Source organism: Phocoena phocoena, chromosome 7, assembly GCF_963924675.1.
Source record: "Phocoena phocoena chromosome 7, mPhoPho1.1, whole genome shotgun sequence".
Classification (NCBI taxonomy): Eukaryota; Metazoa; Chordata; class Mammalia; order Artiodactyla; family Phocoenidae; genus Phocoena; species Phocoena phocoena.
Window position 1 is genome coordinate 36,408,841 of NC_089225.1, and position 23,877 is coordinate 36,432,717.

The window sequence follows — 23,877 nt, forward strand, 5'->3', positions numbered from 1 at the left end:
TATGTATGAGTGCCTTCTGATACTCTGAGTTGTATGTTAACAAAAGGAAACTTAGAATATCCTTTATGCAGAGATGATTTTCCATAAAAATGTACCATTTTATCAAAACCATGAAATAACTACTGAAGTAAATGTTAAAATATAAATGACATAGACATTAGGTAGACAGATATGGATAGATATAGATAGATAACAGATATATTTTGTTGCTCACTGCTCTATTTCTTTCTTCTCCTGATCATGCTTCTTTTCCTTTGGTTTAGCATTAGGAGTCCTACCTTGGTTCTCTGAACTCTGAAGCCTCACCTTGTTCATAGTGATGGCGTTGTTCTTGGCCAACACTTGTTCCAGAGAATCAGTCACACTGGTAAACCTGAATTTGTCTGGAGGCTGGCGATAGATTTTATCACTCAGAATTGCAGTTGCCCTTTTGCATTGTTCCACATCCAAAGAGCCAATGGGAACCCAGCCGATGCCTCTCAGCCATTGGAGATCTGCCTTGTACATATTCTGTTGATACAAATAGCCAATAAATATTTATCTCTGGTTTGGGAAAACATTTTCATCAGAAGGATATGAAATAAAGTAAGAACACTCTTGAAAACGTAGTTTGGTGGACAGGCAGGGTATCAGACAATATTCCTTTTCGGTCTGGAGGGTTTGACATTTAACACTCACAGGAAAAGAAGAAGTGTTATGCCCCACTTGCAGGGGCTGGTGAGTTTGGCGCCACTTATCCAAGGGGTGTTAATTCACTGATTTCCCACCTTTGCACGGCATTATGATCCTCAGTACTCACGTCGCTCTGGAGGTCATAGGCGTGCCGAGCGTGTATGACGTCATTCTGGTCGGGCAGGCAGGTCCACTGGTGCAGGTAGTTCTTGTAGTCTATGTCACTGACCAAAGTCTGGCACTTCTTGGCCAGCACCACCCCCAGCATGTCCACTGGGCTGCTGAACTTGGTCTTCCACTTCTCAAAGTCTTTCTTGTACTCCCGGTCACTCTGGATCTTGGCCACATGCATGGACCACATCATCTTTGGGTCGTCATGTATAGCTCGGGCACCAATGTGATGGCCAAGCTGCTTACGATAATCTTCTTTGTATTTGAACTTGAAGAAGAAAAATACTGATAGTCACCTAGTATAACTTTTAGTATAAAATGATTAGTAGGCTCAGATTTTCCTATTCATTAAAAACATGTTTCCCCCCGAATATATAAATAATATGTGTGACTGCATCTTGTAAACCATTTAGAAAATAAGGCTTGTATATGTATACAAAAAAGAAAATAGGCCCCTGCGCCTGGCCAGACCCCACGTCGCCCTGCGCTCAGCCATTGTGCGCCCTCGTGTGTTCAGCCTCCGCAGTGCCCTGGGTGCTGCTCTAGATGGGGGTGGCAGTCAGCATGTCACCACTGGGTGGCCTCGTGCATGCACCGTCGGGCCCCAGGGAGCACGGGTTAAAGATGAAGGAACTAAGACCCAGAAAAGTGAACTCATATATTCAGAAGCTCTCTGTTTGAAGATTACACAAGCTTTGTTGTCACCAGATTGCAAATAAACTTATTTTAAAAATAAATGAGGAAAATAAATAAATAAATAAATGAGGGGAGACCTTCAAGATGGCGGAGAAGTAAGACGTGGAGATCACCTTCCTCCCCACAAATACATCAGAAATGCATCTACATGTGCAACAACTCCTACAGAACACCTTCTGAATGCTGGCAGAAGACCTCAGACTTCCCCAAAGGCAAGAAACTCCCCACGTAGTTGGGTAGGGCAAAAGAAAAAAGAAAAAACAGAGACAAAAGAATAGGGATGGGACCTGCACGTCTGGGAGGGAGCTGTGAAGGAGATAAAGTTTCCACAAACCAGGAAGCCCCTTCACTGGTGGAGACGGGGTTGGCGGGGGGGAAGCTCTGGAGCCACGGAGGAGAGCACAGCAACAGGGGTGCAGAGGTCAAAGTGGAGAGATTCCCGCACCGAGGATCGGTGCTGACCAGCACTCAAGCCTGAGAGGCTTGTCTCTCACCCGCTGGGACGGGTCGGGGCTGGGAGCTGAGGCTCGGGCTTCGGAAGTCACATCTCAGGGAGAGGATTGGGGTTGTCTGCGTGAGCGGAGCCTAAAGGGGGCTAGTGCACTACAGCTAGCTGGGAGGGAGTCCCGGAAAAAATCAGGACCTGCCTAAGAGGCAACAGACCATTGTTTTGGTGCACGAGGTGAGGGAATTCAGAGCACCGCCTAAATGAGCTCCAAAGACAGGCAGGAGCCGTGGCTATCAGTGCAGACACCAGAGATGGGCATGAAATGCTAAGGATGCTGCTGAAGCCACCAAGAACCCTGTGTGCAAGCACAGGTCACTATCCACACCTCCCTTCCAGGGAGCCTGTGCAGCCCGCCACTGCCAGGGTCCCGTGATCCAGGGACAACTTCCCTGGGAGAACACATGGCACGCCTCAGACGGTTGCCACGTTACACTGCCCTCTGCCGCTACAGGCTCACCCCGCATCCGTACCCCTCCCTCCCCCGGCCTGAGTGAGCCAGAGGCCCCTGATCAGCTGCTACTTTAACCCCGTCCTGTCTGAGCGAAGAACAGACACCCTCAGGCAACCTACACACAGAGGCGGGGCCAAATCCAAAGCTGAACCCCAGGAGCTATGCTAACGAAGAAGAGAAAGGGAAATCTCTCCCAGCAGGCTCAGGAGCAGCGGATTAAATCTCCACAATTAACTTGATGTACCCTGCATCTGTGGAATACCTGAATAGACAAAGAATCACCCCAAAATTGAGGCGGTGGACTTTGGGAGCAATGATATATATATATTTTTCCTTTTTCTCTTTTTGTAAGTGTGTGTGTGTACACTTCTTTGTGTGATTTTGTCTGTAGAGCGTTGTTTTTACCATTTGTCCTAGGATTCTGTCTATCCGTTTTTTGTTGTTTTTAGTGCTTGTTATAAGTGGTGGATTTGTTTTTTGGTTTGGTTGCTCTCTTTTTTCTTTCTTTTTTTATTACTTTTAAATTTCTAAAAATTATTTTTTATTTTAATAACTTCCTTCTCTTTTCTTTTTTTGTCACTTTTCTTCTGAGCCGTGTGGCTGACAGGGCCTTGGTGTTCTGGCCAGGTGTCAGGCCTGTGCCTCTGAGGTGGGAGAGGTGAGTTCAGGACACTGATCCACCAGAGACCTCCCGACTCCACGTAATATCAAGTAGCAAAAGCTCTCCCAGAGATCTCCATGTCAACGCTAAGACCCAGCTCCACACAACGACCAGCAAGTTACAATGCTGGACACCCTATGCCAAACAACTAGCAAGACAGGAACACAACCCCACACATTAGCAGAGAGGCTGCCTAAAATCATAACAAGGTCACAGACACCCCAAAACACACCACCAAACACAGCCCTGCCCACCAGAAAGACAAGATCCAGCCTCATCCACCAGAACACAGGCACTAGTCCCCTCCACCAGGAAGCCTACACAACCCACTGAACGAACCTTAGCCACTGAGGACAGACACCAAAAACAACGGGAACTACGAACCTGCAGCCTGCGAAAAAGAGACCCCAAACACAGTAAGTTAAGCAAAATGAGAAGACAGAGAAACACACAGTAGATGAAGGAGCAAGGTAAAAACCCACCAGACCAAACAAATGAAGAGGAAATAGGCAGTCTGCCTGAAAAGGAATGCAGAGTAATGATAGGAAAGATGATCCAAAATCCTGGAAATAGAATGGAGAAAATACAAGAAATTTTTAACAAGGACCTAGAAGAACAAAGGGGCAAACAAACAATGATGAATAACACAATAAATGAAATTTAAAATTCTCTAGAAGGAATCCATAGCAGAATAACTGAGGTAGGAGAACAGATAAGTGACCCAGAAGATAAAAGAGTGGAAATAACTACTGCAGAGCAGAATAAAGAAAAAAGAATGAAAACAATTGAGGACAGTCTCAGAGACCTCTGGGACAACATTAAATGCACCAACATTCAAATTATAGGGTTGAAGAAGAAAGAGACTGAGAAAATATTTGAAGAGATTATAGTTGAAAAATTCCCTAATATGGGAAAGGAAATAGTTAATCAAGTCCAGAAGCACAGAGAGTCCCATACAGGATAAATCCAAGGAGAAACAGGCCAAGTCACATATTAATCAAATTATCAAAAATTAAATGCAAAGAAAAAATATTAAAAGCAGCAATGGAAAAGCAACAAATAACATACAAGGGAATCTCCATAAACTTAACAGCTGATTTTTCTACAGAAACTCTGCAAGCCAGAAGGGAGTGGCAGGACATATTTAAAGTGATGAAAGGGAAAAAAGTACAACCAAGATTACTCTACCCAGCGAGGATTTCATTCAGATTTGACAGAGAAATTAAAACCTTTACAGACAAGCAAAAGCTAAGAGAATTCAGCACCACCAAACCAGCTTTACAACAAATGCTAAAGGAACTTCTCTAGGCAGGAAACACAAGAGAAGAAAAAGACGTACAAAAACAAATCCAAAATAACTAAGAAAATGGTAATAGGAACATACATATTGATAATTACCTTAGATGTAAATGGATTAAATGCTCCAACCAAAAGATATATACTGGCTGAATGGATACAAAAACAAGACCCATATATATGCTATCTACAAGAGACCCACTTCAGACCTAAGGACACATACAGACTGAAAGTGAGGGGATGCAAAAACATATTCCATGCAAATGGAAATCTAAAGAAAGCGGGAGTAGCAATTCTCATATCAGACAAAATAGATTTTAAAATAAAGACTATTACAAGAGACAAAAAGGACACCACATAATGATCAAGGGATCAATCCAAGAAGAAGATATAACAATTGTAAATATTTATGCACCCAACATAGGAGCACCTCAACACATAAGGCAAATGCTAACAGCCATTAAAGGGGAAATTGACAGTAACACAATCATAGTAGGGGACTTTAACACCCCACTTTCACCAATGGACAAATCATCCAAAATGAAAATAAATAAGGAAACACAAGCTTTAAATGATACATTAAACAAGATGGACTTAATTGATATTCATAGGACATTCCATCCAAAAACAACAGAATACACATTTTTCTCTAGTGCTCATGGAACATTCCCCAGGATAGATCATATCTTGGGTCACAAATCAAACCATGGTAAATTTAAGAAAATTGAAATCATATCAAGTATCTCTTCCAACCACAACGCTATGAGACTAGATATCAATTACAAGAAAAATTCTGTAAAAAATACAAACACATGGAGGCTAAACAATACAGTTCTTATTAACTAAGAGATCACTGAAGAAATCAAAGAGGAAATCAAAAAATACCTAGAAATAAATGACAATGAAAATAAGATGACCCAAAACCTATGGGATGCAGCAAAAGCAGTTCTAAGGGGGAAGTTTATAGCAATCCAAGCCCACCTCAAGAAACAAGAAACATCTCAAATAAACAACCTAACCTTACACGTAAAGCAATTAGAGAAAGAACAAAAAAACCCCCAAAGTTAGCAGAAGGAAAGAAATCATAAAGATCAGATCACAATTAATGGATAAAGAAATGAAGGAAATGAGCAAAGATCAACAAAACTAAAATCTGGCTCTTCGAGACAATAAACAAAATCGATAAACCATTAGCCAGACTCATCAAGAATAAAAAGCAGAAGACTCATATCAAGAGAATTAGAAATGAAAAAGGATAAGTAACAACTGATACTGCAGAAATGCCAAGGATCATGAGAGACTACTACAAGCAACTATAGGCCAATAAAATGGACAACCTGGAAGAAATGGACAAATTCTTAGAAAAGCACAAACTTCTGAGACTGAACCTGCAAAAAAAAGAAAATATAAACAGACCAATCACAAGCACTGAAATTGAGACTGTGATTAAAAATCTTCCAACAAACAAAAGCCCAGGACCAGATGGCTTCACAGGCAAATTCTATACAAACATTTAGAGAAGAGCTAACACCCATCCTTCTCAAACTCTTCCAAAATATAGCAGAGGGAGGAACACTCCCAAACTCATTGTACGAGGCCACCAACACCCTGATACCAAAACCAGAAAAAGATGTCACAAAAAAGAAAACTACAGGCCAATATCACTGATGGACATATATGCAGAAATCCTCAACAATATACTAGCAAAGAGAATCCAACAGCACATTAAAAGTCTCATACACCACAATCAAGTGGGGTTTATCCCAGGAATGCAAGGATTTTTCAATATACACAAATCAATGGGATACACCATATTAACAGACTGAAGGAGAAAAACCATATAATCATCTCAAATAGATGCAGAAAAAGCTATCGACAAAATTCAACACCAATTTATGATAAAAACCCTCCAGAAAGTTGGCAAACAGGGAACTTACCTCCACATAATAAAGGCCATATATGACAAACCCACTGCCAAAATTGTTCTCAATGGTGAAAAACTGAAATCATTTCCACTAAGATCAGGAACAAGACAAGGTTGCTCACTCTCACCACTATTATTCCACATAGTTTTGGAAGTTTTAGCCATAGCAATTAGAGAAGAAAAGGAATGCAAATTGGAAAAGAAGAAGTAAAGCTTTCACTCTTTCCAGATGACATGATACCATACACAGAGAATCCTAAACACGCTACCAGAAAACTACCAGAGCTAATCAATGAATTTGGTAAAGTACCAGGATACAAAATTAACGCACAGAAATCTCTTGCATTCCTATACACTAATGCTGAAAAATCTGCAAGAGAAATTAAGGAAACACTCCCATTTACCATTGCAACAAAAAGAATAAAATACCTAGGAATAAACTTACCTAAGGAAACAAAAGACCTGTATGCAGAAAACTATAAGACACTGATGAAAGAAATTAAAGATGATACAAACAGATGGAGAGATATACCATGTTCTTGGATTGGAAGAATCAACATTATGAAAATGATTATACTACCCAAAGCAATCTACAGTTTCAATGCAATCCCTATCAAACTACCAATGGCATTTTTCACAGAACTAGAACAAAACGTTTCACAATTTTTATGGAAACACAAAAGACCTAGAATAGCCGAAGCAATCTTGAGAAAGAAAAACGGTGCTGGAGGAATCAGGCTCCTGGACTTCAGGGTATACTACAAAGCTACAGTAAGTAAGACAGTATGGTACTGGCACAAAAACAGAAATATAGATCAATGTAAGAGGATAGAAAGCCCAGAGATAAACCCATGCTCATATGGTCACCTTATTTGTGATAAAGGAGGCAAGAATATACAATGCAGAAAAAAGACAGCCTCTTCAATAAGTGGTGCTGGGAAAACTGGACAGCTACATAGAAAAGAATGAAAGTAGAACACTCCCTAACACCATACACAAAAGTAAATTCAAAATGGATTAAAGATCTAAATGTAAGGCCAAACACTATAAAACTCTTAGAGGAAAATATAGGCAGAACACTATATGACATAAATCATAGCAAGATCCTTTTTAACCCACCTCTTAGAGAAATGGAAATGAAAACAAAAATAAACAAATGGGACCTAATGAAACGTAAAAGCTTTGGCATAGCAAAGGAAACAATAAACAAGACGAAACGACAACCCTCAGAATGGGAGAAAATATTTGCAAATGACAAAGGATTCATCTCCAAAATTTACAAGCAGCTCATGCAGCTCAATATCAAAAAAACAACCAATCCAAAAATGGGCAGAAGACTTAAATAGACACTTTTCCAAAGAAGATATCCAGATTGCCAACAAACACATGAAAGGATGCTCAACATCACTAATCATTAGAGAAATGCAAATCAAAACTACAATGAAGTATCACCTCACACCAGTCAGAATGGCCATCATAAAAAAATCTACAAACAATAAATGTGGAGAGGGTGTGGAAAAAAGGAAACCCTCTTGCACTGTTGGTGGGAATGTAAATTGATACAGCCACTATGGAGAACAGTATGGAGGTTCCTTAAAAAACTAAAAATAGAACTACCATACGATCCAGCAATCCCACTACTGGGCATATACCCTGAGAAAACCATAATTTAAAAAGAGGCATGTACCACAATGTTCACTGCCGCTCCATTTACAATAGCCAGGGCATGGAAGCACCCTAAGTGTCCATCGACAGACGAATGGATAAAGAAGATGTGGCACATATGTCCAATGGAATATTACTCAGCCATAAAAAGAAATGAAATTGAGTTATTTGTTGTGAGGTGGATGGACCTAGAGTATGTCATACAGAGTGAAGTGAGTCAGAAAGAGAAAAACAAATACCATATGCTAACACATATATATGGAATCTAAAAAAAAAAAAACTGGTTATGAAGAACCTAGGGGCAGGACAGGAATAAAGACGCAGATGTAGAAAACAGACTTGAGGACACAGGGAGGGGAAGGGTAAGCTGGGACAAAGTGAGAGAATAGCACTGACATATTTACACTACCAAATGTAAAACAGACAGCTAGTGGGAAGCAGTCACATAGCACAGGGAGATCAGCTCAGTGCTTAGTAACCACCTAGAGGGGTGGGATAGGTAGGGTGGAAGGGAGACGCAAGAGGGCGAGATATGGTGATATATGTATACCTGATTCACTTTGTTATAAAGCAGAAAGTAAAACACCACTGTAAAGCAATTATACTCCAATAAAGATGTTAAAAAAATAATAAATAAATAAAAAGAAAAAAAGGAAATAAAAACTAAGACATTATTCTGCCATTCAGTGATAACCGCTGATGAAAACGGCTTTGTGTGTGTGTGTGTCAGAAAGAGAGAGAGAGAGAATAAAATTAGGAGTCATACTGTATATGGGTTTGTATCTGCTTATTTCAGTTATTATATAAGCATTTTCCTGTGTCATTATATATTCCCAACAAACATGAATTTTAATGACAGCAGGTATTCCATTATATTGGTATATATTAATACTTTTAACCATTCTGTGATCGTTGAACATTTATTTTTAAAGTATGACAGTTGCTTCCCATATTTTGGATATAAAGGGAAAATATGCTTTTGACTTCACAGACAAAAGAAATAGAAGGACAAACATTTCTAGAAATGTGAGCGAAGCCATATTTTGAAATAAGTGGGTATCTGCAGCCAATCACAGGATGCAGAGATAAACACATGGTGCGCATGAATGGTTGGACTTTAAATAGAATAATGTGTCCATTCCTTCAGCCCTTACAGGTCCATTGGTTTACAGGGAATGAATGGGCTGGGTTTGGAAGGGATCCTATGATGAGCTCAATTGTATATAAGTACACATCATGTGGAAAAGCCAAAAGGCTGTCTGAGCTATAGTCAAGTAGCCAGTGCTTTTGTTCAGCAGGGAACAGACAGTATTTTGAAATGCATGTTGCTGTGGACTCAGTCGTACCTAGAAGTAAACCTTTATGTTGAGAGTTTTATTACCATTATTTTAAACTATTTACTTACAAAAAACTGTTAGCTAGAACCTTAACTTCATAGCTTACTTGCTCTACTACATATCTTTGAGAGAGAAAGAAATCTTTGAGCCAAAGCTGAGCAAAGAACTCTACAGGTGCACTTACTTCACTTGCAATGTCTCTGGAGGCCTTGGCCATCCTGATGGGAATGGCATCTATCCGCATATCATAGCCTTTCTTCTTGGCTTCTTCTAGGCCAAGTTTATAGTGTTTCTGAAATAGACATAAATCATCGTAAGTTTGATATATAAAGTGCAGTGCAAGAAAAAAATATAACATGCACCATGAATACATTGCTTACCTCACTGTAGTTTATTGTGTTTTGTTTAGCAAGTAAAACTTCAGGGGTGTCTGGCATAATGTGGACAGTGGTTTTATCTTTATCCCAAGCTTCTGTATAGAGATGCTGAAAGAAACAAAAAAAGGATGTGACTAGTACAGGCCAGTGATGAATCTGGTTCTTAATGAGAGTAAAGAGAGCCCACTCTGTGAGTCAGTCCTTGTGACACCTTTACATCTAGGTGTCTCATATCAGTAAGAAGCACAACACTTACTTAAAAACCACTTTAATACCAAGCAAAATAATTGAATGTGATTCTTCTTTTATCAAAACAGATTTCAGTGTTTACATACACACATACAAAAATTGATACCCCGCTCAAGTAAAAAAAGGACTTACGTGGTTCATGGTAATAGCGTTGTTTTTTGCCAAAACCATTGGGATGGAATCCATAAGGCTGGAAAATGTGAATTTATCTGGGTGCTGACGGTAAACGTGGTCACTCAAAATCTGGGTAGCTCTCTTGTTCCTCTCATCCTCAAGAGAGCCACTAGGAAACCAGCCAATGCCTTTGAGCCACTGAAGGTCGGCCTTGTACAAATTCTGAAATTGTAAGTGATAAACCACTAAACATCAGCATAATGATATGCCTTAAAGAAATAAAAATTTGAATTACAATACATTGTATAATATTATATATTTCAATGCTTGGATTCTTGGGAAATTTAAAAATTTTGCTATGTCTTGTGAATCCACCCAATATTCAGATTAGAAACCTATTTTGAAAAACATTTTAAACAGAACATAGAGAATGACCCAACTCTACTAGATCAATAATCTAGAGGTTTCCATCAAAGTAATCAGTGTTTTGCTGGTTCTTTCTTTATGGAAATAATGATGCTCTCAGATGTCTGTGTGACTGGATAGAGAGTGGGCATTAGTCCAGGGAGGTAGAACTCAGTTGTATAAACTCAACTCCCCTCATTTTGGGGGAACTGGGATACTTAGGAAATCAGACATGGTGTTTTGTTGGCCAAAGGAAAATCTTATACTCACATCACTCTGGAGGTCATAGGCTTGTCGAGCATGGGTGACATCACTCTGGTCGGGCAGGCAGGTCCACTGGTGCAGGTAGTTCTTGTAGTCTATGTCACTGACCAAAGTCTGGCACTTCTTGGCCAGCACCACCCCCAGCATGTCCACTGGGCTGCTGAACTTGGTCTTCCACTTCTCAAAGTCCTTCTTGTACTCCCTGTCACTCTGGATCTTGGCCACATGCATGGACCACATCATCTTCGGGTCATCTTTCACGTCCCGGGCTCCAATGTGATGGCCAAGCTGCTTGCGGTAACCATCTTTGTATTTGTACTGAGATGAAAATGCACAAATTAGATTTTTATTTTAAGCCCGTAGAGGTCACAAGCCTGTACAAAATCATCTTGCTTATATCACTGTTGTACGTTGTCTTTTGCTAATAAGCACTAACTCAAGGCAATATCCTACCTTTCCCCTAGAAGCTTATAGAGGTAATAAAATAGATGGAATTCATATAATTGTAGTGTATACCCCAAATCACCTATGGCCTGGTAACAAGGAATAGTTCTGGGGGCAGCAAATGCACACAGCGGAGAGGCCATGTGGACCAAGGGACTTGGAGAAATGGGTTAGGCACTAAAAGTACATCAGAAAAGAGATGCACTTGGTGACAAGATGTGTTTAATAAGTAGTAAATGCGTGTCTGGCTCCTTTGAGGATGAAGTCAAGGTCAAGGACTACTTGCAGTAGCAACAGAAGAGAATTTCCTGTTTCATACTGGATTCAGGCATTCAGTGGTGGTGGCAAATTTTGGCATCATTTTGGAAACTGGTTATACTAGGGAAGCTGACCTAGCAGCCCAGTTGCTTAGAGCATGCTCCTAATGAAGTCATGGGTTCTCATCTCTCATGGACCAACAGTGTTGTTATTATTCCATGTCCAAAGACGTTGTCCTGGAATCTGAGCCAATTATCCAAAATACATGCTTCTAGTCTCAAAGATAACTGAGTGAGAAAGTATAAACGAGTCAGCAGAGGCAATATAGTACAGTGGGAAGGAATCAGGTTGATTGGAGTTTCAACTCCATCACCTACTAAGAGTTTGATTTTAGACAAGTTGCTTAAGCAACCCATAAAACAGGGATAATCACAATCTTACATCCTAGTGTAATTATGAAAAATAAGTGACATAATGCATGTAACATTCTTAGCACAGATTTCTCAACACTTCTTGGTTATTATTATTTTGTTATATATTATTACTGGTATAAATCCATTTGTAGGAAAGGTACAACATACGTAAACTAAAGTGAGTCACTAATATGATCTTCCAAAATAAAGGGCAGCGTATTACCATATTCCCAAATAGTGGGTCTTGATTTTTAGAGCAGTGGTCTGTTCCTCAAGAATTCCCTGAGGTACCAGGAAGGGATGATGGTTTTATTCTGGGAGTCACAAGCCACAAGCCAGGAGCTAGTGTTAAGGGTGCAAGTTTGGGCTAGTCTGGCACTGATCAACTGCCTTCTTTACATGATTTTACAAGGATGAATTGTAATGGCAAGTGTCATATGCATTATTTGAATATTGTATATTAAAATGCTATATAAAGCTAGGCCCTGATTCTCACTGGGAGAACTTCAGTTTATGAGTCACACTTTCTATAAGCACTGTGACAATTTTTATATAAGCATCTCCAAGCCTGCAGCTACACTCTAACAAATTCCACATGAATGGATCTTTCTCTGTTCTTGGTGGATCCGCTTTCACTGAAGATACTGTGACTTAGTGGTTATAAAACTTTTTTGTAAACATCAAATTTTTCATTTCCCTCAAAACCAGGTTTTTGAAAAACCCTACACAAATACATCAGGATATATTTCCAAAGGGACAGGAAAATTCTTTTAGAAGATTTAGTTCAGTGAAAATGTCACTTCAGACTGACCACATACTAGGAGTAAAACTGACAACTCACATCACTGATGATGTCCCTGGAGGCCTTGGCTGCCACAATCGGTATGGCATCACTTCGTAAGTCGTAGCCTTTCTTCTTTGCTTCTTCGTTGGCGAGTTTATACAGACTCTAAATTGGGGCAAAAAACAAAATCAGTTACATGTTGACGTTCATATCCAAAAACGACAGACGACTAAAATAATTCACCAAGTTCTACACGGGTAGGTGCCTGTAATAATGTCACTTTTGAGAGTCCTAAGCTTTCTGCGGTTTTGGCTGAAGTTGAGACTTAAACATGATACCTATATGGAATATGGCACCTTTGCTTTTTTATTTTAAAATTTATGTTACATTAACCATATACAGATATTATTCATGGTTTTAGAACTTTTAGTTACAACAATGAATCCATTTTGGAAAGAACTGGAAAAATTAAGCTGAAACTCATGGGCCTAAGGTGGCAAAATGTGGACAGAAGGGACACTCATTTGATCCACATTTATTCTGCACTGACTCTGTGCCATGACTGTGCTTGGTACTTGGGAAACAAAGATGAATATGAGGCCTCTCCCATCTTCAGGGTTTCTGGGAGAACTGATGGAAAGACTGATAACCTGCAGAACAAGCTGCCAAAAAGTCAGACCATGAAAGGTGCTTTAACCATATTATTAAGAAAGAGCTCCACGGGACTTCCCTGGTGACGCAGCGGACAAGACTCCACGGTCCCAATGCAGGGGGCCTGGGTTTGATCCCTGGTCAGGGAACTAGATCCCACATGCATTGCGCAACTAAGAGTTTGCATGCCACAGCTGGGGTGCCTGCATGCTGCTACTAAGAAGCCAGAGAGCTGCAACTAAGGAGCCCTGGGGCCACAGCTGGGGAGCCTGACTGCCACAACTAAGGAGCCCACGAGCCACGGCTGGGGAGCCCACCTGTCACAACTAAGACCCCACGCACCAAATAGATACATAAATAAGTAAATATTTTTTTAAAAAAAGATGGAATGTTTTTTTTTAAAAATAAGAACGAGCTCTAGTACGGAGTAATTTATTCTGAATTGAAAATCAGGAAGTTTCCTCAGAGGGCATGACCTTGGCATTGGATCCTGAGTGATAAATATGGTTTCAATAGACTGAGATGGTGGTCGAGGGCAGAGGAACTTCCATGAATCAAAGTACGGGGCAGTGAAAGTGCAGGGGTGTTAAGCAGTGGCGGTGGGGGGGGGGGGCCAGTGCCAGAGGAAGTGGCAGGACAGAACTGAAAAGAATCGGGAGTCGGGCTATGAAGGCCTGGTGCTAAGATAACTTTGTCCTTACTTCTATAGGAAAAGGGAAACCAACAACAATCTTTGAGGAACAGTGACATCATCAAATCTGCATTGTATCTTCCTACCCTAAACGAGAAAGAAACACAATAGAAATGAACTAAGCTGAAAGAGAAAGTCAGAGAAAGCAGACCAGACGGGTTAGGCAATCGGTTCAGGCATTCTTCCTGGGCCTCTTCAAACCAGGGGCAACATACAACATCTCTGAGCTTTTGCAGCAAAGACAGAGTTAACAGTTCCAGAAATGCTGAGTGGCTAGTTACAGGAACCCTTTGTCTCTCAAAATATCTGCTCATATAGCACACGCTTTCCTGTAACACTATGGGACCTATAGTGCACGTTTAGCTGAAAATTCACTTATTTTTGATTTGAGAGTGGGACTTGACAATTTTAGTTTGGGGTGACAATTAAGAGCTAGTTATATAAGCATTAAAATTATAGTTTGCACCCCTGAAAAACAAAATGACTTATGGTGGTGGCTAGTCAATCTAAATTCTCTCAGTTATATTCTGCAGAAGAGTAACACGCTATTGATTTATGCTGTCAAAGAAACAATATTTTCCTTGCTGGTAGCACAAAGCTGGAAGAAATAACTAATACATCATCTGACAGAATCTTAGAGTCACAAAAATCTCCACAGGCTTAAACCAATAGGCTCATTCTAAGAAAAAAATGCAGAGAGATAAATGTCAATCTTTGAACTGAGATTTAAGTTGAAAAATGTATAAATACAAGATAGAGGAAACCTAGTTTAAGCCCATGTAAGTTGTCTTAGGGTTTTGGTTGCGCCCAAGTCCCACGCACACCAGCAGTGACATAGCCCCAAGGAGCCCCAAGGCACAGAGTGCAGAAATGGAGGATAAATGTCCAGAAGAGGAAATGCAATCTTGACTGTACCCTACACTAGTCATTCCTCACTCGCAGGACTTTGTTTGGTTCTGAGAGTCACATTCCAGCAGGGATGTCATGTGAGGAATGCCCAGGAGCTTGGGATGCTTGGATTATAAAGAGAACCTGGGGTGAAGTGGCAGCGCAGGCACACAGTGCCTATGGAGTTGGCACAGTTTGGTTCTGCATGGTCTTAGAGGATTATGTGGGTCTACAGAGAGAAACCATTGACCCAATACATGAAAAGCATCTTCTAAAGGAACTTTCCAGAACAAATAGGTTGATTTATGAGATTTATAAGCACCTCGTCACTGAGAACACTTAAGCGAAGGCAGGATGACGACCTATTGGGCGGGGACTCCTGCGCTAGAGGAGACTGACCTCTCAGCCTAAACATCTGTGCTTCTGATATGGGGGCACACGGCTCTATGCTCACAGAAAGTGAACAGGAAATGGGCTTGCTAATATATTTATATATTGACAGATCCTCTCTGTATCTGTCTGTCTGTCTCTAAGTGTTATTTGAATGTACTGTGATTTTAATCCTTGACTTAAATCTTGTACATTAAAAATCTTAAATTTTGACCCTAGAGTACAATTTAGGATAAATAAATCATATGTGGCAAATACATTTAGCACAGCTATGTAGCATAAGGAGGAGATAAACGTATTTTGGTCTATTGCTAATTTCTTAAATTAATAAAAGAGGAAGGTCTAATTAATCTTCTGGTTACTGCTTAAATCATTCATCCTTATAACTTGCACTTCCGAAATGATAATATGTGTTACTTGAAGACTGATGTTTAGGTAAGTGAGAAATGAAAGAGTTGGTATTCACACGGAGCAAGAAAAGACATTTTTTTACAAAGTTGTCATTTAGTATTACATCACCATGGAATGGATTAACTGAAATATGAAACACCATGCAAATGTCATAGAATTAGCATCTGCTCCCACCTGACTGTAGTTGATTTTGTTCACTCTTGCCAGCGTAATTTCTGGTGTATCTGGTGCGATGTGGATCTGGGTCTTGTCTTTGTCCCAGGCTTCCGTGTATAAACGCTAGCAAGGAAAATATAAAATGTCATCAGGAAAAAACTTCAGTGTATTGTTAATCGAAACTTCAAGGCCACAAGAACTTTATAAAGAGAAATAACAAAAGGTTACGTATTTTATACACATTATGTATTTTACACGTATCTTCAAGTAAAGTAACCAGTTCACAGTAAAACAGATATGTATGAGTGCCTTCTGATACTCTGAGTTGTATGTTAACAAAAGGAAATTTAGAATATCCTTTATGCAGAGATGATTTTCCATAAACATGTACCATTTTATCAAAACCATGAAATAACTACTGAAGTAAATGTTAAAATATAAATGACATAGACATTAGGTAGACAGATATGGATAGATATAGATAGATAACAGATATATTTTGTTGCTCACTGCTCTATTTCTTTCTTCTCCTGATCATGCTTCTTTTCCTTTGGTTTAGCATTAGGAGTCCTACCTTAGTTCTCTGAACTCTGAAGCCTCACCTTGTTCATAGTGATGGCGTTGTTCTTGGCCAACACTTGTTCCAGAGAATCAGTCACACTGGTAAACCTGAATTTGTCTGGAGGCTGGCGATAGATTTTATCACTCAGAATTGCAGTTGCCCTTTTGCATTGTTCCACATCCAAAGAGCCAATGGGAACCCAGCCGATGCCTCTCAGCCATTGGAGATCTGCCTTGTACATATTCTGTTGATACAAATAGCCAATAAATATTTATCTCTGGTTTGGGAAAACATTTTCATCAGAAGGATATGAAATAAAGTAAGAACACTCTTGAAAACGTAGTTTGGTGGACAGGCAGGGTATCAGACAATATTCCTTTTTGGTCTGGAGGGTTTGACACTTAACACTCACAGGAAAAGAAGAAGTGTTATGCCCCACTTGCAGGGGCTGGTGAGTTTGGCGCCACTTATCCAAGGGGTGTTAATTCACTGATTTCCCACCTTTGCACGGCATTATGATCCTCAGTACTCACGTCGCTCTGGAGGTCATAGGCGTGCCGAGCGTGTATGACGTCATTCTGGTCGGGCAGGCAGGTCCACTGGTGCAGGTAGTTCTTGTAGTCTATGTCACTGACCAAAGTCTGGCACTTCTTGGCCAGCACCACCCCCAGCATGTCCACTGGGCTGCTGAACTTGGTCTTCCACTTCTCAAAGTCTTTCTTGTACTCCCGGTCACTCTGGATCTTGGCCACATGCATGGACCACATCATCTTGGGGTCATCACGTATCGCTCGGGCACCAATGTGATGGCCAAGTTGCTTACGATAACCTTCTTTGTATTTGAACTTGAAGAAGAAAAATACCGATAGTCACCTAGTATAACTTTTAGTATAAAGTGATTAGTAGGCTCAGATTTTCCTATTCATTAAAAACATGTTTCCCGGGCTTCCCTGGTGGCACAGTGGTTGAGAGTCTGCCTGCCGATGCTGGGGACACGGGTTCGTGCCCCGGTCTGGGAAGATCCCACATACCGCGGAGCGGCTGAGCCTGCGCGTCCGGAGCCTGTGCTCCGCAACAGTGAGAGGCCCGCGTACCGCGGAAAAAAAAAAAAAAAAAAAAAAAAAAAAAAAAAAAAAATGTTTCCCCCCGAATATATAAATAATATGTGTGTCTGCACCTTGTTAACCATTTAGAAAATAAAGCTTGTATATGTATACAGAAAAGAAAATAAAAATTAAGACATTATTCTGCCATTCAGTGATAACCGCTGATGAAAACGGCTTTGTGTGTGTGTGTGTGTGTGTGTGTGTGTGTGTGTGTGAGAGAGAGAGAGAAAGATTAAAATTAGGAGTCATACTGTATATGGGTTTGTATCTGTTTATTTCAGTTATTATATAAGCATTTTCCTGTGTCATTATATATTCCCAACAAACATGAATTTTAATGACAGCAGGTATTCCATTATATTGGTATATATTAATACTTTTAACCATTCTGTGATCGTTGAACATTTATTTTTAAAGTATGACAGCTGCTTCCCATATTTTGGATATAAAGGGAAAATATGCTTTTGACTTCACAGACAAAAGAAATAGAAGGACAAACATTTCTAGAAATGTGAGCAAACCCATATTTTGATATAAGTGAGTATCTGCAGCCAATCACAGGATGCAGAGATAAACACATGGTGCGCATGAATGGTTGGACTTTAAATAGAATAATGTGTCCCATTCCTTCAGCCCTTACAGGTTCATTGGTTTACAGGGAATGAATGGGCTGGGTTTGGAAGGGATCCTATGATGAGCTCAATTGTATATAAGTACACATAATGTGGAAAAGCCAAAAGGCTGTCTGAGCTATAGTCAAGTAGCCAGTGCTTTTGTTCAGCAGGGAACAGACAGTATTTTGAAATGCATGTTGCTGTGGACTCAGTCGTACCTAGAAGTAAACCTTTATGTTGAGAGTTTTATTACCATTATTTTAAACTATTTACTTACAAAAAACTGTTAGCTAGAACCTTAACTTCATAGCTTACTTGCTCTACTACATATCTTTGAGAGAGAAAGAAATCTTTGAGCCAAAGCTGAGCAAAGAACTCTACAGGTGCACTTACTTCACTTGCAATGTCTCTGGAGGCCTTGGCCATCCTGATGGGAATGGCATCTATCCGCATATCATAGCCTTTCTTCTTGGCTTCTTCTAGGCCAAGTTTATAGTGTTTCTGAAATAGACATAAATCATCGTAAGTTTGATATATAAAGTGCAGTGCAAGAAAAAAATATAACATGCACCATGAATACATTGCTTACCTCACTGTAGTTTATTGTGTTTTGTTTAGCAAGTAAAACTTCAGGGGTGTCTGGCATAATGTGGACAGTGGTTTTATCTTTATCCCAAGCTTCTGTATAGAGATGCTGAAAGAAACAAAAAAAGGATGTGACTAGTACAGGCCAGTGATGAATCTGGTTCTTAATGAGAGTAAAGAGAGCCCACTCTGTGAGTCAGTCCTTGTGACACCTTTACGTCTAAGTGTCTCATATCAGTAAGAAGCACAACACTTACTTAAAAACCACTTTAATACCAAGCAAAATAATTGAATGTGATTCTTCTTTTATCAAAACAGATTTCAGTGTTTACATACACACATACAAAAATTGATACCCCGCTCAAGTAAAAAAAGGACTTACGTGGTTCATGGTAATAGCGTTGTTTTTTGCCAAAACCATTGGGATGGAATCCATAAGGCTGGAAAATGTGAATTTATCTGGGTGCTGACGGTAAACGTGGTCACTCAAAATCTGGGTAGCTCTCTTGTTCCTCTCATCCTCAAGAGAGCCACTAGGAAACCAGCCAATGCCTTTGAGCCACTGAAGGTCGGCCTTGTACAAATTCTGAAATTGTAAGTGATAAACCACTAAACATCAGCATAATGATATGCCTTAAAGAAATAAAAATTTGAATTACAATACATTGTATAATATTATATATTTCAATGCTTGGATTCTTGGGAAATTTAAAAATTTTGCTATGTCTTGTGAATCCACCCAATATTCAGATTAGAAACCTATTTTGAAAAACATTTTAAACAGAACATAGAGAATGACCCAACTCTACTAGATCAATAATCTAGAGGTTTCCATCAAAGTAATCAGTGTTTTGCTGGTTCTTTCTTTATGGAAATAATGATGCTCTCAGATGTCTGTGTGACTGGATAGAGAGTGGGCATTAGTCCAGGGAGGTAGAACTCAGTTGTATAAACTCAACTCCCCTCATTTTGGGGGAACTGGGATACTTAGGAAATCAGACATGGTGTTTTGTTGGCCAAAGGAAAATCTTATACTCACATCACTCTGGAGGTCATAGGCTTGTCGAGCATGGGTGACATCACTCTGGTCAGGCAGGCAGGTCCACTGGTGCAGGTAGTTCTTGTAGTCTATGTCACTGACCAAGGCCTGGCACTTCTTGGCCTGCACCACCCCCAGCATGTCCACTGGGCTGCTGAACTTGGTCTTCCACTTCTCAAAGTCCTTCTTGTACTCCCTGTCACTCTGAATCTTGGCCACATGCATGGACCACATCATCTTCGGGTCATCTTTCACGTCCCGGGCTCCAATGTGATGGCCAAGCTGCTTGCGAAAAGCTTCCTTGTACTTGTACTACAGGGAAAAAAAAGAAATCATGTCTTATTCTTTTTAAGATTAACTTATATTACTATCTTTGTGGCAAATTACAAAGAACATATATTCCAAATATCACCAAGGGTAGAGAGCCACAGATTTAAGGGTTTTTTGATAGTAAAGATTATAGGCTAAATCCTACAAATCCCATACATAATAAATGCATCCTTGAATTTATCCTCATCTCACACTGCGTCCCTGGGATCATTTCACTGTGTTTTAATTTGTTACTTGGAGGACTGTGTTCAACTTAATCTTAAATTGAGACTGCTCTGAAGTGAAAATTGCAATCCAATCAATACAAACAAGGGAGAAAGTCTTACTTCGCTGGCAATTTCTCGGGATGCTTTTGCTGCTTTGAGTGGTATGGCATCAACGGGAAGATCGTAACCTTTTTTCTTCAGCTCCTCATAACCCATTCGGTAGTGTTTCTGTTAAGAGATGAAAATCACTTTGAAAAAAGCTATTTTCCATAAACATCTGCATCATAATGAATCCAACGTGCTAAATATTTTAAGAGCTCATGAGGATAGTACAATATGTGCTCTAGAATACTCAAATGTAATTGGAAATTATGCTCATTGATTGCTGATGATCCTGTTTTAAACTTGAAAGCTCTTCAATTACTTAGATCAATAAAATTAAATGTCATCTCTTCCCAAATGTTTATGAGAATGAGACAGACAGAAGTAAATTGGTAGAGACATGAAATGAAATTATCATTTAGGTGCTGTTTTCCAATTAACTTTGAATGTTTCATTAGAAGTTTTTGTTAGAAAAGAGCAATGCCTTTTTTAAAAAAATTTATTTAATTAATTTATTTTTGGCTGCGTTTGGGTCTTTGTTGCTGCGCACAGGCTTTCTCTAGTCGCAGCGAGCGGGGGCTACTCTTCATTGCAGTGCGTGGGCTTCTCATTGTGGTGGCTTCTCTCATTGCGGAGCATGGGCTCTAGGTGCGCGGGGCTTCAGTCATTGTGGCATGCGGGCTCAGTAGTTGTGGCTCATGGGCTCTAGAGTGCAGACTTGGTAGTTGTGGCGCATGGGCTCAGTTGCTCCTTGGCATGTGGGATCCTTCTGGACCAGGGCTTGAACCATGTCCCCGGCATTAGCAGGTGGATTCCCAACCACTGCACCACCAGGGAAGCCCAAGAGCAATGCCTTTTCCCATCTAACACCTCTAGTGGGGGAAAATCACACCTAACGGACTACGTAGCTAACACATTGTGAAACAAAGTCTATTTCACAATATAGGGCTGTCCAAAAGTAGGATACACATTTTTAGGTAAGAAACAAAGTCCTTCATAATTTTTAAAATGTAAGATTTTAAAATGTAAGATTTTTTGAGGAAAGTTTAAATATTGAATTAAAAAGCTTAAGTGAAATAATGTGCTTCTTCAGATTTGTTACATAATTAAATAATTGAGAATCTAATTTAATGCACTTCATTTAGAAACCAGATTGTTTAAAGTGCCTATTGATCTTGGATTTATTTTTATATTTTAGTCCTTTGTGTCATTACTCTAGTAAATTATTTAAGCTAAAGTGTTTGTATTAGAATTTAGAACTTGTCTTTAAAATATTAATTTTTACATCCATTATTTTCAGGAGATTATGCCATGATGACAATAAAAATGAAATTATCCTGCATGAGTTTTTTTTTTTGGTGCATGAATTTTTTGTGTGTGTGCAAGAGTTTTTTATGCTCACTCATTTAAATTTTATTGAATTTCATGTATGTCAGGCACTATACTAGCTAAGCACTGCAGATCAAATATGAATTGTCTCTGCTCCCAAGAAGTTCTTATCCACATAGGGAAGAGCTATACAAACCATTATGTTATAACAACATGTGCAATAATGGACTAAAATGAACAGAGAGCACATCCTTCCAACTCTATCTGACATAGGGAGTGCCAATTATTTGGATGTTCAGGCTTAAAACCACTAAATGAGGACTCTATGTCACTTGTAGTTTGTTAATTAACATGATTCAAGTATTCAAAATAAATTCCAAATAAATTCACTGCCTTAGACGCAATTAAAATGAGCTTTCTGGGGACTTCCCTGGTGGCGCAGTGGTTGGGACTCCACGCTCCTAATGCAGGGGGCCCAGGTTCGATCCCTGGTCGGGGAACTAGATCCCACATGCATGCCGCAACTAAGAGTTCACATGCCACAACTAAGGAGCCCTCCTGCTGCAACTAAGACCCAGTGCAACCAAATAAAAATAAATATTTTAAAAAATAAAAATAAAATGAGCTTTCTGAAAACACATGCTGAATTTGGAAACTTACATCACTTGTATTGATTAAGTTTGCTTTAGCCAGAATAATGCCAGGTGTATCAGGCATGATGTGGATTTGAGTCTTGTCCTTGTCCCAAGCTTCTCTATAAAGTCTCTAAAATGAGAAATAAGTGTTTTTCAGTGGTGCTATAAGACTAGTGAGTGACATAGTTAACTTCAAACAGTGTTACTGATTCATCTAAATTAAGCATCACAATAGCATAAGCAGATAACATAAGCAGAGAATAGATATAGTATTTTTTGACCCATCTGAGACATAACTGCCTTCAAAAATATAGATTATGGATTACCTTTTCAAAGTTACAACTAACCTGTCTGTAAGAAATCAACCCAAGTATTTAAAGCCTTTGCCAACATCATCAAATGGAGCAGCAGTTCTCCACCTGTTGGATTGTAAAAGTCTCCCTCGGTGTTTAACTGGGGGACAGCCCTTATCTTCTGAAAAGATGACATATTCAGGGTATGTCTATATATTAAGCAGTCTCATTTCCTATGTGGTTTATTATATGGTTATACCTCATAATTACTTGGGAGGATTAGGATTCCCCCAAAGGATTTTGTATGAGATTTATCAAAGCCTCTTTTATGTCTTGGGGTCATCATCCGTCTTTCTTCAACAGAAGACAGAGGGACCCAAACAAAAATCTCATTGATATATTAAAAATAGGGGGTGAAAGTCTGATGAAAAACTTTGTTTACATTGTCAGAGAATCTTCCCACAAGATACTTATCAATTACAAAAGACAAAATAGTAACCAGACAGTGGAGAAAGCTGGCGACACCATTTCACCCAAGTAATCAAAGTTAAAATGATCAGTAATGGGACAGATTGATACTATGTGCCTATATGGAGGAGGATGCAACATGTGCTATCCTGCCAAAAATACAAAACCTGAATCTAATCATGAGGAAACACTAGACAAAACCAAATTTAGGGAGGTTCTACAAAACAACTGGCCTGTGCTCTTCACAAATGTCAAGGACTTGGAAGACAAAGAAGTGAGGAACCAGTTCAGATTAAAGGAGACTAAAGACATGACAAGTAAATTCAACGTGTGGTCTTGGATTGGATCCTGGGTCAGAAAAGATTTTTTACTTTCTATAAAGGACACTTGTGGTAAAATTGAGCAAATTCTGTAGACTAGTGTTATTTCAACACTACTTTCCTGATTTTGATCATTGCACTGTGGTTATCTAAGAGAATGTTCTTATTTTCAGGAAATACACATTTAGGGATAGAGTGGCATCAGGAAGCAACTTATACACATACACATACATATACACACACACACACACACACACACACACACAGAGCTAAGAGAAAGAGGTGGGAGGGAAGAAAGAAAAAGGCAAAAGTGACAAAATGCTAATAATTGTGGAATCTGGGTGAAAAGATATATATACGTATAAAGATGCACGTAAATTATTTGTACTATTTTCAACTTTTCTGTATACCT

At 39.6% G+C, this 23,877-nt stretch overlaps 1 protein-coding gene across 1 annotated transcript in view; it reads right to left on the minus strand.

Annotated features, from left to right (window-relative positions):
• Nucleotides 1-23,877, minus strand: part of NEB (nebulin) — a 225,939-nt gene that overhangs the window by 119,395 nt on the left and 82,667 nt on the right. The window contains exons 48-55 of the mRNA XM_065880211.1: nucleotides 22,410-22,514; nucleotides 20,439-20,546; nucleotides 19,783-20,094; nucleotides 19,126-19,329; nucleotides 18,748-18,852; nucleotides 18,552-18,659; nucleotides 16,972-17,283; nucleotides 16,479-16,682 (exon numbers count right to left, since the gene is read on the minus strand). Coding sequence (XP_065736283.1) covers nucleotides 16,479-16,682; nucleotides 16,972-17,283; nucleotides 18,552-18,659; nucleotides 18,748-18,852; nucleotides 19,126-19,329; nucleotides 19,783-20,094; nucleotides 20,439-20,546; nucleotides 22,410-22,514 — 1,458 coding nt within the window. The remainder of the gene's footprint in view (nucleotides 1-16,478; nucleotides 16,683-16,971; nucleotides 17,284-18,551; nucleotides 18,660-18,747; nucleotides 18,853-19,125; nucleotides 19,330-19,782; nucleotides 20,095-20,438; nucleotides 20,547-22,409; nucleotides 22,515-23,877) is intronic.